The sequence below is a fragment of the Oncorhynchus mykiss genome, chromosome 27 (genome assembly GCF_057628025.1).
Source record: "Oncorhynchus mykiss isolate SJ-2025 chromosome 27, ASM5762802v1, whole genome shotgun sequence".
Lineage (NCBI taxonomy): Eukaryota > Metazoa > Chordata > Actinopteri > Salmoniformes > Salmonidae > Oncorhynchus > Oncorhynchus mykiss.
Genome location: NC_143048.1, coordinates 28,508,957 through 28,523,126, shown reverse-complemented (window position 1 = coordinate 28,523,126; position 14,170 = coordinate 28,508,957). Strand labels below are relative to the sequence as shown.

General features: G+C 44.4%; 1 protein-coding gene across 1 annotated transcript in view; it reads left to right on the top strand.

Annotated features, from left to right (window-relative positions):
• LOC110507885 (kinase suppressor of Ras 1) overlaps nt 1-14,170 on the top strand; it is an 84,301-nt gene that overhangs the window by 32,774 nt on the left and 37,357 nt on the right. The window contains exon 2 of the mRNA XM_021588271.3: nt 3,881-4,021. Within this exon, the coding sequence (XP_021443946.3) occupies nt 3,881-4,021 (141 nt within the window). The remainder of the gene's footprint in view (nt 1-3,880; nt 4,022-14,170) is intronic.

Sequence of the window (14,170 nt, the reverse complement as noted above, 5' to 3'; positions counted from 1 at the left end):
TGTGAGGTTATTTTCCTGACACCACACTCTGAGGGCCGTCACCTCCTCCCTGTAGGCCGTCTCCTCGTTGTTGGTAATCAAGCCTACCACTGTAGCGTTGTCTGCAAACTTGATGATTGAGTTGGAGGCGTGCATGGCCACGCAGTCATGGGTGAACAGGGAGTACAAGAGAGGGCCCCTTGTGGGGCCCCAGTGTTGAGGATCAGCGGGGTGGAGATGTTGTTGTTGTTACCTACCATCACCACCTGGGGGCGGCCCGTCAGGAAGTCCAGGACCCAGTTGCACAGGGCCGGGTTGAGACCCAGGGTCTCGAGCTTAATGATGAGTTTGGAGGGTACTATGGTGTTAAATGCTGAGCTGTAGTCGATGAACAGCATTCTTACGTAGTAATTCCTCTTGTCCAGATGGGTTAGGGCAGTGTGCAGTGTGATTGCGATTGCGTCGTCTGTGGACCTATTGGGGCAGTAAGCAAATTGGAGTGGGTATAGGGTGTCTGGTAGGGTGGAGGTGATATGGTCCTTGACTAGTCTCTCACAGCGCATCATGATGACGGAAGTGAGTGCTACGGGGCGATAGTCATTTAGCTCAGTTACCTTAGCTTTCTTGGGAACAGGAACAATGGTGGCCCTCTTGAAGCATGTGGGAACAGCAGACTGGGATAAGGATTGATTGAATATGTCCGTAATCACTCCAGCCAGCTGGTCTGCGCATGCTCTGAGGACGCGGCTGGGGATGCCGTCTGGGCCGGCAGCCTTGCGAGGGTTAACACGTTTAAATGTTTTACTCACGTTGGCTGCAGTGAAGGAGAGTCCGCAGGTTTTGGTAGCGGGCCGTGTCAGTGGCACTGTATTGTCCTCAAAGCGAGCAAAGAAGTTGTTAAGTTTGTCTGGGAGCAAGACATCCTGGTCCGCGACGGGGCTGGTTTTCCCTTTGTAGTCCGTGATTGACTGTAGACCCTGCCACATACCTCTCGTGTCTGAGCCATTGAATTGCGACTCTACTTTGTCTCTATACTGACGCTTAGCTTGTTTGATTGCCATGCGGAGGGAATAGCTACACTGTTTGTATTCGGTCATGTTTCCGGTCACATTGCCCTGATTAAAAGCAGTGGTTTGCACTTTCAGTTTTGCACGAATGCTGCCATCAATCCACGGTTTCTGGTTGGGGAATGTTCTAATAGACGCTGTGGGTACAACATCACCGATGCACTTGTTAACAAACTCGGTCACAGAATCAGCGTATTCATCAATGTTATTGTCCGACGCTATGCAGAACATATCCCAGTCCACCTGATCAAAGTAATCTTGAAGCGTGGAATCCGATTGGTCGGGCCAGCGTTGAACAGACCTGAGCACAGGCGCTTCCTGTTTTAGTTTCTGTCTATAGGCTGGGAGCAGCAAATTGGAGTCGTGGTCATATTTTCCGAAAGGAGGGCAGGGGAGGTCTTTATGCGTCGCGGAAGTTAGAATAACAATGATCCAGGGTTTGTTTTCAGATTAGCCTTGTTAAAATCCCCAGCTACAATAAATGCAGCCTCAGGATATGTGGTTTCCAGTTTACATAGAGTCAAATGAAGTTATACACGACTGTGATTATGATCGAAGAGAATTCTCTTGGTAGATAGTGCCGTCGGCATTTGATTGTAAGGAATTCTAGGTCAGGTGAACAAAAGGACTTGCGTTCCTGTATGGTGTTATGATCACACCACGTCTCGTTAATCATAAGGCATAACACCCCCGCCCTTCTTCTTACTAGAGAGATGTTGTTTCTGTCGGCGCGATGCGTGAAGAAACCAGGTGGCTGTACCGACTCTGATGACGTATCCCGAGTTAGCCATGTTTCCGTGAAACAAATAACTTTACAATCTCTGATGTCTCTCTGGAAGGCAGCCCTTGCTCGGATTTCGTCTACCTTGTTGTCAAGAGACTGGACATTAGCGAGTAGTATGCTCAGGAGTGGTGAGCGATGTGCCCGTCAACGGAGCCTGACCAGAAGACCGCTCCGTCTGCCCCTTCTGCGGCCCCGTTGTTTTGGGTCGCCGGCTGGGATACGATCCATTGTCCTGGGTGGTGGACCAAACCGAGGATCCGCTTCGGGAAAGTCGTATTCCTGGTCGTAATGTTGGTGAGTTGACGTTGCTCTTATATCCAATAGTTCCACCCAACTGTATGTAATAAAACCTAAGATTTCCTGGGGTAGAAATGTAAGAAATAACACAAAAAAAAATAAAAATAGTGTATAGTTTCCTAGGAACGCGAACTGATGAAAGTGGTTGCCAGTAGTTGCCAGGTAAAGCTTGCTATCTGGGTCTGGAATCCAAAGGTAAGGTGACATCTTGACTCTGCTATACTCAGGGATGGGCAACTGGCGGCCCTCTGGTCTATTCCCCCCCTTATGATAAATTAAGATTTTTTTGTGGCCCACACCACCATCAGTGTTGCCCATCCCTGCTCTAACTGATCTCTCTAGTCGTCTCTGTAACCCCAGCCCAGCATCACCCATAATCTCATTTTGACATAAACGGGTTCTGCCGTCGGTGGCTGCAGGGTTTCCATGGCGCTCAGTTGTCATGGCAGTGGCACAGGCCAACGCCCCCATGACAAAAATTGCTCTGTGTTCCTTTGAGTTTGTATGTAATGAGGACTATTTGCTGTTAGCTGCTCTGAGGGGAGAACTGTTAAAAACACATTAAGTCATAGATGAACTGAAACTGTCCCCTCCCCCTCTACCCCCCCTCTACCTGTCCCCTCCCCCGCTTTTTCTCCTCTTTTCCTCTCCTTCATCAACATTCTACATTTATGTTCTTGAGAGTTTTTAACACTGAGGTGCTTCTGAGACAAAGTTGTCCATTTTTAGTCCTGAGTGTACAAAACATTAGGAACACCTTCCTAATATTGAGTTACACCCACTCACCCCTTTTGCCCTCAGAACAGCCTCAATTCGTTGGGGCATGGACTCGACAAGGTGTAGAAAAAACGTTCCACAGAGATGCTGGCCAATGTTGACTCCAATGCTTCCCACATTTGTGTCAAGTTGTATCTTTTGGGTGGTGGACCATTCTTGATACACACGGGAAACGGTTGAGCGTGAAATCCCAGCAACGTTGCAGTTCTTGACACAAACCGTCATGCATGGCACCTACTACCATACCCCATTCAAAGGCACTTAAATCTTTTGTCTTGCCCATTCACCCTCTGAATGGCACACATACACAATCCATGTCTCAATTGTATCAAGGCTTAAAAATCCTTCTTTAACCTGTCTCCTCTCCTTCATCTTAACTGATTGAAGTGGATTTAACAAGTGACATCAATAAGGGATCATGGCTTTCCCCTGGTCAGTCTATGTCATGGAAAGAGCAGGTGTTCTCATCTACACTCAGTGGATCTCTCTCTCTCTCTCTCTCTCTCTCTCTCTCTCTCTCTCTCTCTCTCTCTCTCTCTCTCTCTCTCTCTCTCTCTGTCTCTGTCTCTGTCTCTCTTTCAGTTGACAGGGGGATTTCCTCAGCCTGAGCTTAGTCTCACTTCTCACCTGTGTTTTGCATAGAACACCAGACCTCATGCTGAAAATAACAAGAAAGAAATACTGTGCAGTTTGTTCTCAAACATCAGTGGGTTTCACACCTGCAGTTGTCAGTTTGTTGTCAGTCTCCTTTGTTAAAATTAAATGAAACTCCCACACACTGTGCTGCAAGTTTTAGTTTCCACTCATTTTGTTCTACTTTGTTATAATTACTTTCAGGATTACGCTTTTGCTTAGCATCGTCTCTGTTTCAGTTTTTTTGTGAACATTCTTAATTACATTTTCCCCATCAACATTTTTGGAGATCAGAACAAGCGGCGTCTTATCACTCTTGTGTTTGTGTTGTCGCCCCCTCCAGGTGAAGCTGACTAAGTACATCTGTAAGCAGCTGCAGTGTAAGCAGAGAGTGCCTGAGAGACAGAGGACCCAGGCTTTGGCCAGCTACCCTCGACTGGGAGACTGGCTCTGCACCATCAACCTCAGACCTGAACTCATACAGGTACTATTTAGTCACACTGTGTATGTTGGTTGTGCATCTTGGTTGTTCCAATGAATATACTCTCCTGCAACCCGCCTCACCCAATGTTGTACAGATCTGCTATTGTTATACTTTAGAACCGGAACCCCAATCAGGAGCTAGCCAGCTAACTAGCTAGTAGCTAGAAGTCAGTTAGCCACTGCAAGCGGTCTTCACTGTTCATTCGGACACCAGCCAGCCTCAGCTCGGTCAATACCTGCCAGTCTGCACAGCGCGATATCAACCCAGAGCATATCGGACAGCTTTTTCTCTACCACATCTCCGGATTCCTACCACAAGCTCTGAAACTTTACACCGGATCATCGCAGCTAGCTAGCTGCAATCCGAGTGGCTACTCCTGGCTAAGGTCTATGTCCCAAAGCAAGCACCAGTTAGCCTTGAGCTAGCCTCGAGCGAGACCCATCTCCCGTTTAGCCGAAGAGGTCCACCAGCTAATTCTTGGGCTACAATACCTCTTTTGCCAATTGGCCTGGACCCTTTACTGCCGACATGGAGCCCCGCCGATCCATCACGACTGGTCTGCTGGCGTAATCGTCCGAGGTGGTTTCAACAAACTCTAACGTTGTGACGTTGCTGAAGGCCCATCTGCTAGCCATCTGCTAATCGGCTCCCTGACTCACCTATTGTTACTCATTGGATCCCATGATCACTCGGCTACACATGCCTCTCACTAATGTCAATATGCCTTGTCTATTGCTGTTTTGGACAGTGATTATTATATTATTTCACTGTAGAGCCCCCAGCCCTGCCCAATATGCCTTAGGCTGTGGAGGTCAACTCCCTCTTGTAGGCGTCAATTGGGTTTACCTTGGTCTACAATCATGAGAGTTTTGCCGCTCCCATTCCCCTTTTGTCGCCCCCCCCCCCCCCCCACACACACACACACACATGCAGTGACCTCACCTGGCTGAACTGGTGCCTCTAGAGACATAACCTCTCTCACAAACCTCTCTCACAAAATGCCTAGGTTTACCTCCACTGTACTCACATCATACCATGCCCTTGTCTGTACATTATGCCTTGAATCTATTCTTCCACGCACAGAAATCTGCTCCTTTTACTCTCTGTTCTGAACGCACTAGACGACCAGTTCTTATAGGCTTTAGCCGTACCCTTATCCTACTCCTCCTCTGTTTCTCTGGTGATGTAGAGGTTAACCCAGGCCCTGCAGCCCCGAGCACCGCTCCCATTCCCCAGGCGTTCTCATTTGTTGACTTCTGTAACTGTAAAAGCCTTGGTTTCATGCATGTTAACATCAGAAGCCTCCTCCCTAAGTTTTGTTTTATTCACTGCTTTAGCACACTCTGCCAACCCTGATGTCCTAGCCGTGCCTGAATTCTGGCTTAGGAAGGCCACCAAAAATCCTGAAATTTCCATCCCCAACTACTAAATTTTCCAACGAGATAGAACTGCCAAAAGGGGCAGAGTTGCAATCTACTGCAGAGATAGCCTGCAGAGTTCTGTCATACTATCCAGGTCTGTGCCCAAACAATTCGAGCTTCTACTTTTAAAAATCCACCTTTCCAGAAACAAATCTCTCAATGTTGCCGCTTGTTATAAACCCCCTCAGCCCCCAGCTGTGCCCTGGACACCATATGTGAATTGATTGCCCCCATCTATCTTCAGAGTTCGTACTGTTAAGTGACCTAAACTGGGATATGCTTAACACCCCGGCCGTCCTACAATCTAAGCTAGATGCCCTCAATCTCACACAAATTATCAAGGAACCTACCAGGTACAATCCTAAATCTGTATCCACAGGCACCCTCTTAGATATCACCCTGACCAACTTGCCTTCTAAATAAACCTCTGCTCATTGCCTGTGTCCGTAATGGGTCTGCGGTCAAACGACCACCCCTCATCAATGTCAAATGCTCACTAAAACACTTCAGCGAGCAGGCCTTTCTAATCGACCTGGCCCGGGTATCCTTGAAAGATATTGACCTCATCCCTTCAGAAGAGGATACCTGGTTGCTCTTTAAAAGTGCTTTCCTCAACATCTTAAATAAGCATGCCCCTTTCAAAAAATGTAGAACTAAGAACAAATATAGCCCTTGGTTCACCCCAGACTTGACTGCCCTTGACCAGCACAAAATATCCCGTGGCGTTCTGCATTAGCATCGAAGAGCCCCCACGATATGCGCTGATTGACAGAGTCGAAAGCCTTGGCCAGGTCAATGAAGGGAAGTCAGGAACCATTATACACAGTCAGTTAAGAAAGCTAAGGCTAGCTTTTTCAAACAGACATTTGCTCTCTTTCTAAAATGATCTGCTGAAATTGTTGCAAACCCTATTACTAGCCTATTCAACTTCTCTTTTATATCGTCTGAGATCCCCGATGATTGGAAAGCTGCCGCGGTCATCCTCCTCTTCAAAGGGGGAGACACTCTAGACCCAAACTGTTATAGACCTACAGTATATCCATCCTGTCCTGCCTTTCTAAAATCTTCGAATGCCAAGTTAACAAACACCGACCATTTCTCCACTATGCAATCTGGTTTCCGAGCTGGTCATGGGTGCACCTCAGCCACGCTCAAGGTCCTAAACAATATCATAACCGCCATTGATAAAAGACAGTACTGTGCAGAAATCTTCATTGACCTGGCCAAGGCTTTCGACTCTGTCAATCAGCGCATTCTTATTGGCAGACTCAATAGCCTTGGCTTCTCAAATGACTGCCTCGCCTGGTTCACCAACTACTTCTCAGATAGAGTTCAGTGTATCAAATCGGAGGGGCCTCTGGCAGTCTCTATGGGGGTGCCACAGGGTTCAATTCTCGGGCCGACTCTTTTCTCTGAATATATCAATGATGTCGCTCTTGTTGCTGGAGATTCTCTGATCCACCTCTACGCAGACGACACCATTCTGTATACATCTGGCCCTTCTTTGGACACTGTGTTAACAAACCTCCAAACTAGCTTCAATGCCATACAACACTCCTTCCGTGGCCTCCAACTGCTTTTAAATGATAGTAAAACTAAATGCATCCTCTTCAACCGATAGCTGCCCGCACCCTCCTACCCGCCCAACCAGCATCACTACTCTGGACAGTTCTGACTTTGAATATGTGGACAACTACAAATTCTTAGGTGTCTGGTTAGACTGTAAACTCTCCTTCCAGACTCACATTAAGCATCTCCAATCCAAATTAAATCTAGAATCGGCTTCCTATTTCCCAACAAAGCCTCCTTCACTCATGCTGCCAAACATACCCTCGTAAAACTGACTGTCTTACCTATCCTTGACTTCGGCAATGTCATTTACAAAATATCCAACACTCTACTCAGCAAACTGGATGTAGTCTATCACAGTGCCATCTGTTTTGTCACCAAAGCCCCATATACTACCCACCACTGCGATCTGTATGTTCTCGTTGACTGACCCTCCCTACATATTCGTCGCCAAACGCACTGGCTCCAGGTCATCTATAAGTCTTTGCTAGGTAAAGCCTCGCCTTATATCAGCTCATTGGTCACCATAGCAACAGCAACACCCTCCCGTAGCACGCGCTCCAGCAGGTATATTTCACTGGTCATCCCCAAAGCCAACACTTCCTTTGGCCGCCTTTCCTTCCAGTTCTCTGCTGCCAATGACTGGAGCGAATTGCAAAAATCACTGAAGCTGGAGACTTATTTCTCCCTCTCTAACTTTAAGCGTCAGCTGTCAGAGCAGCTTACCGATCACTGCACCTGTACACAGCCAATCTGTAAATAGAACACCCCACTACCTCATCCCCATATTGTTATTTATCTTCTTGCTCTTTTGCACCCCAGTATCTCTACTTGCACATCACCATCTGCACATCTATCACTCCAGTGTTTATGCTAAATTGTAATTATTTCACCTCTATGGCCTATTTATTGCCTTTCCTCCCTAATCTTCTACATTTGCACACACTGTACATTGATTTTTCTAATGTGTTATTGACTGTATGTTTGTTTATGTGTAACTCTGTGTTGTTGTTTTTGTCGCACTGCTTTCCTTTGTCTTGGTCAGGTCGCAGTTGTAAATGAGAACTTGTTCTCAACTGGCCCTACCTGGTTAAATAAAGGTGAAATAAAAATAAAATAAATAAGTGTGTGAGTATCTGTGTGTGTCTGTGTCTGTGTCTGTGTCTGTGTGTGTGTGTGTGTGTGTGTGTGTGTGTGTGTTTGTGTGTGTGTGTGTGTGTGAATCAAGGAAAAGCAAGAGTCTATGTAATGGTATCCCTGTACAGTCTCCCCTGAAAGGTTAAAGTACCCAAGTTAGTTTGTTTAGTTGGCATCTGACTTAGAGAGGGCGATCATCTTGGACTCCTCAGATTCCATGTACCAGGTCCCTTAGCTGATGGTGACATGGCATAACAGTTGGCTATTCAAGCGAAGCCGTTCCTGCGCATTGCTTATTATAATTTCAGGACAGATGATGTTTCCCGTCAATATCCACTGAAAATGTCCACAATTGGAGCTGCTTGTGAGCCATTTAACTTTGAACATGGTTAAAGAACTTGGTTAACTCTTCCGATAGAGAACTTGTTTAACTCCTCCAATGCAGAACTTGGTTAACTCTTCCGATAGAGAACTTGTTTAACTCCTCCAATGCAGAACATGGTTAACTCTTCCGATAGAGAACTTGTTTAACTCCTCCAATGCAGAACATGGTTAACTCTTCCGATACAGAACTTGTTTAACTCCTCCAATGCAGAACTTGGTTAACTCTTCCGATACAGAACTTGTTTAACTCCTCCAATGCAGAACATGGTTAACTCTTCCGATAGAGAACTTGTTTAACTCCTCCAATGCAGAACATGGTTAACTCTTCCGATAGAGAACTTGTTTAACTCCTCCAATGCAGAACTTGGTTAACTCTTCCGATACAGAACTTGTTTAACTCCTTCAATGCAGAACATGGTTAACTCCTCCAATGCAGAACTTGGTTAACTCTTCCGATACAGAACTTGTTTAACTCCTCCAATGCAGAACATGGTTAACTCTTCCGATAGAGAACTTGTTTAACTCCTCCAATGCAGAACATGGTTAACTCTTCCGATAGAGAACTTGTTTAACTCCTCCAATGCAGAACTTGGTTAACTCTTCCGATGCAGAACTTGTTTAACTCCTCCAATGCAGAACATGGTTAACTCTTCCGATACAGAACTTGTTTAACTCCTTCAATGCAGAACTTGGTTAACTCTTCCGATAGAGAACTTGTTTAACTCCTCCAATGCAGAACATGGTTAACTCTTCCGATACAGAACTTGTTTAACTCCTCCAATGCAGAACATGGTTAACTCTTCCGATAGAGAACTTGTTTAACTCCTCCAATGCAGAACTTGGTTAACTCTTCCGATACAGAACTTGTTTAACTCCTTCAATGCAGAACATGGTTAACTCCTCCAATGCAATATAAACATCCTAAGTGAACCAACAGTACCGTCTCCCTTTATCTGTGTCAGATTGAATTTGGGTCTTTGTTTCTTTTGGACAGTAACATGCTTATGATAGGGCATATTTCATAGCAGTGAAGGCCTTTGCTGGAAGCTGAAAGCAGGCTTTTGTAGTTCCGCTCCACCCTTCCAGTTGGCAGTAGCAGCTTCACGGGGAGAGTTTCTGTCACTATTTTGTCAGGACTGGTACATACACAAAAACATTTAATCTGGTGTTTTTATAGAGACAGTTTGCTCTGCCAATGGAAAATGAGTGATCACTTTTTACCATAAATGTATTCTCTCACAGACCTGCATTTAGGACTGTTGTTGTACGCTTTGGGTTCTGAGACCTACCCACCCCCAAACCCTATTGGTCTGTAGTCAACTCTTGACGTGATCTTCTCCATTCCATGTCCCAGCTCGTGTCCTTGGCCTCCAGCCATACCCCCCTCACTATACCCCGGCCTATGTTTAGGTGTTATGTGTTTTTACTTTGTACCAAAATGGCAGAATATATATGCATGTGTACTGCACACCCAGCAGGTTTGTGCAGATGATGCTATTCAGGAGTTGGCAACTGTCAAAAACAGAATAGAAGGATACTATTTTGTTATATACAGTATGTGTCCTGGCCCACCAATCTATGTCTATCACGGACCAGTCTAAGCTGCTCCTATCTACCAAGCCCTCTTTGCAAACACAGCCCAGTGGGCAAAAACTCATTGAATCAACATTGTTTCCACGTAATTTCAACAAAAACATTGAATGTGGTGATGTTAGGAATTTCATATTTTTTTCCACCAAACTTTTAACATAAATTCAATGACATGATGCCATTTTTTGTTGATTTGGTATTTGGTATTTTATTAGGATCCCCATTAGCTGTTGCAAAAGCAGTAGCTACTCTTCCTGGGGTCCACACAAAACACGAAACACAATAGAGAATTACTTAATACAGAACATCAATAGACAAGAACAGCTCAAAGTCAGAACTACATAAAAAAAAATGTAAAGGCACACGTAGCCTACATATCAATACATACACACAAACTATCTAGGTCAAATAGGGGAGAGACGTTGTGCCGTGAGGTGTTGCTTTATCTGTTTTTTGAAACCAGGTTTGCTGTTTATTTGAGCAATATGAGATAGAAGGAAGTTCCATGCAATTAGGGCTGTATATAATACTGTACACTTTCTTGAATTTGTTCTGATTTGGGAACTGTGAAAAGACCCCTGGTGGCATGTCTGGTGGGATACGTGTCTGTGTCAGAGCTGTGTGTAAGCTGACTGTGCAAACAATTTGGGATTTTCAACACAATGTTTCTTATAAAAATAAGAAGTGATGATGTCAGTCTTTCCTTAACTCTTAGACAAGAGAGACTGGCATGCAATAGTATTTATATCAGCCCTCTGATTACAATGACGAGCTTAATGTGCCGCTCTGTCCTGGTCCAGCTGCAGCTTAACTAGGTCTTTCCTTGCAGCACTGGACCACACGACTGGACAACAATAGAGATTAGACAAAACTAGAGCCTGCAGAACTTGCTTTTTGGAGTGTGGTGTCAAAAAATCAGAGCATCTCTTTATTATGGACAGACCTCTCTCCATCTTTACAACCATTGAATCTATATGTTTGGACCATGACAGCTTACAATCTAAAGTAATGGCAAGTAATTTAGTCTCCTCTACTTGTTCAACAGCCACACCATTCATTACCAGATTCAGCTGTGGTCTAGAATTTAAGCAATGATTTGTACCAAATACAATGCTCTTAGTTTTAAAGATGTTCAGGACCAGTTTATTACTGGCCACCCATTCCAAAACAGACTGCAACTCTTTGTTAAGGGTTTCAGTGACTTCATTAGCTGTGGTTGGTGATGCGTATATGTTTGAATCATCAGCATACATGGGCACACATGCTTTGTTTAATACCTGTGGCAGGTCATTGGTAAAAATAGAAAAGAGTAGAGGGGCTTTTTTCCATCATTCTTTATATCATTGATCTTGGCTTCATAATACAGTTTCTTCTTCTTTTTGTTGAGTTTAGTCACATCATTTCTCAATTTGTAGTATGTAAGCCTGTCAGATGTGCAGCCAGACGTATTAGCCACTTCTTTTCCCCCCATCTCTTTCAACCATACAGTTTTTCAATTGCTCATCAATCCACAAAGACTTAACAGTTCTAACAGTCAGTTTCTTAAAAGGTTCATGTTTATCAATAATTGGAAGAAGCAATTTCATCAATTCATCAAGTGCAGCGTCTTGATGCTCCTCATTAATCACATCAGACCAACAAATATTTTTAATATCATCCACATAAGAGTCACAGCAAAATCTTTTGTATGATCTCTTCTACACTATTTTAGGCCCAGCTGTTGGAACTTTGGCTTCCTGGATCTAGCCACAATATTGTGATCACTGCATCCAATGGGTACGGATACAGCTTTAGAACAAAGTTCTACAGTATTACTAAAAATGTGATCGATACATGTGGATGATCTTGTTCCTGTAGTGTTTGTAAACACCCTGGTTGGTTGATTAATAACCTGAACTAGATTACAGGCACTGGTTACAGTAAGAAGCTTCCTCTTGAGCGGACAGCTTGATGAAAACCAGTCAATATTCCCCAAGAAAGCAGACCTCTTTGTTTACATCACATACACCATCAAGCATTTCACACGTTATTAGATACTGACTGTTAGCACTTGGTGGCCTATAGCAACACCCCAAAAGAAAAGGCTTTAGATGTGCCAAGTGAACCTGCAACCACAACACTTCAATAACACTAATATAAGATATTCACTAAGCATTATATGGCTCTGAATATATACAGCAACACCTCACCCATAAGCATTTATGTCTCTTCTATAGATGTTATAACCTTGTATTGCTACTGCTGTATCATCAAATGAATTACAGTTGAAGTCGGAAGTTTACATACACCTTAGCCAAATACATTTAAACTCAGTGTTTCACAATTCCTGACATTTAATCCTAGTAAAAATTCCCTGTCTTAGGTCAGTTAGGATTACCACTTTATTTTAAGAATGTGAAATGTCACAATAATAGTAGAGAGAATTATTTATTTCAGCTTTTATTTATTTCATTACATTCCCAGTGGGTCAGTTTACATGGGTCAAACGTTTTGGGGAGCCTTCCACAAGCTTCCCACAATAAGTTGGGTGAATTTTGGCCCATTCCTCCTGACAGAGCTGGTGTAACTGAGTCAGGTTTGTAGGTCTCCTTGCTTGCACACACATTTTCAGTTCTGCACACACATTTTCTATAGGATTGAGGTCAGGGCTTTGTGATGGCCACTCCAATACCTTGACTTTGTTGTCCTTAAGCCATTTTGCCCCAACTTTGGAAGTATGCTTGGGATCATTGTCCATTTGGAAGAGTCATTTGCGACCAAGCTGTAACTTCCTGACTGATGTCTTGAGATGTTGCTTCAATATATCCACATAATTTTCCTCCTCATGAATCCATCTATTTTGTTAATCCTCGCAGTTCCAGACAGGCAGGTCACGGGGAAGATTGAAAACAACAAACAGCAGGGATCTAGGCAATCACAAACCCGGGACAATCCACGGTCCCAGCCACAATGGCTAACCGCGTCGTGGGCTACCTTCAAGAAAACCCTGCTAGCTTGATATGCAGCTAGCTAGTAGCTAGGCTAGCTGCGACGCCAAATAGCTACTCAGACCTGTCCTTGGTCAGCAGGATCACTGATGCCAACTGCGTCGCGGGATCCAAACTAAGACGCTAGCTACCAAGAACTTTCCAATACACTTTCAAACAACAAACTTTCCAAACAAACAAAACCAAGCTCTTCTTTGTTCCGCATTCAACAGGAAGTGACTTGAAATTTCACGTTGAATTCACGTTAGTTGACAACTCAACCAAATGTAAATGAACACTAGATGTTGAAATTATGTCTGGGCCAAGTGGGAGGCCATTTAAATGTGTAAGATCAGCCAAGAGGGGGAGAAGGAGGAGTGGTATGTGTGAATGAGAGATTCTGATAAAATTAGGAAGGGAGAGCAAGAGATAGACTAATTATGTAAGTCTACAAATTATGACTGCAAGATGAGAGATTCTGCAGTGGCCTAGAGAGGCTAAGATTAAGATTAAGGCTAGAGATAAACTCAGCAAAAAAAGAAATGTCCCTTTTTCAGTACCCTGTCTTTCAAAGCTAATTCGTAAAACTCCAATAACTTCACAGATCTTCATTGTAAAGGGTTTAAACACTGTTTCCCATGCTTATTCAATGAACCATAAATAACAGCTTACAGACAGTAGGCAATTAAGGTCACAGTTATGAAAATGAGGCCTTTCTACTGACACTAAAAAATACCAAAAGAAAGATGCCCAGGGTCCCTGCTCATCTGCGTGAATGTGCCTTAGGCATGCTGCAAGGAGCCATGAGGACTTCAGATGTGGCCAGGGCAATAAATTGCAATGTCCGTACTGTGAGACGCCTAAGACAGCAATACAGGGAGACAGGACGGACAGCTGATTGTCCTCGCAGTGGCAGACCACGTGTAACAACACCTGTACAGGGTCGGTACATCCGAACATCACACCTGCTGGACAGGTTGGCAACAACAACTGCCCGAGTTACACCAGGAACGCACAATCCCTCCATCAGTGCTCAGACTGTCCGCAATAGGCTGAGAGAAGCTGGACTGAGGGCTTGTAGG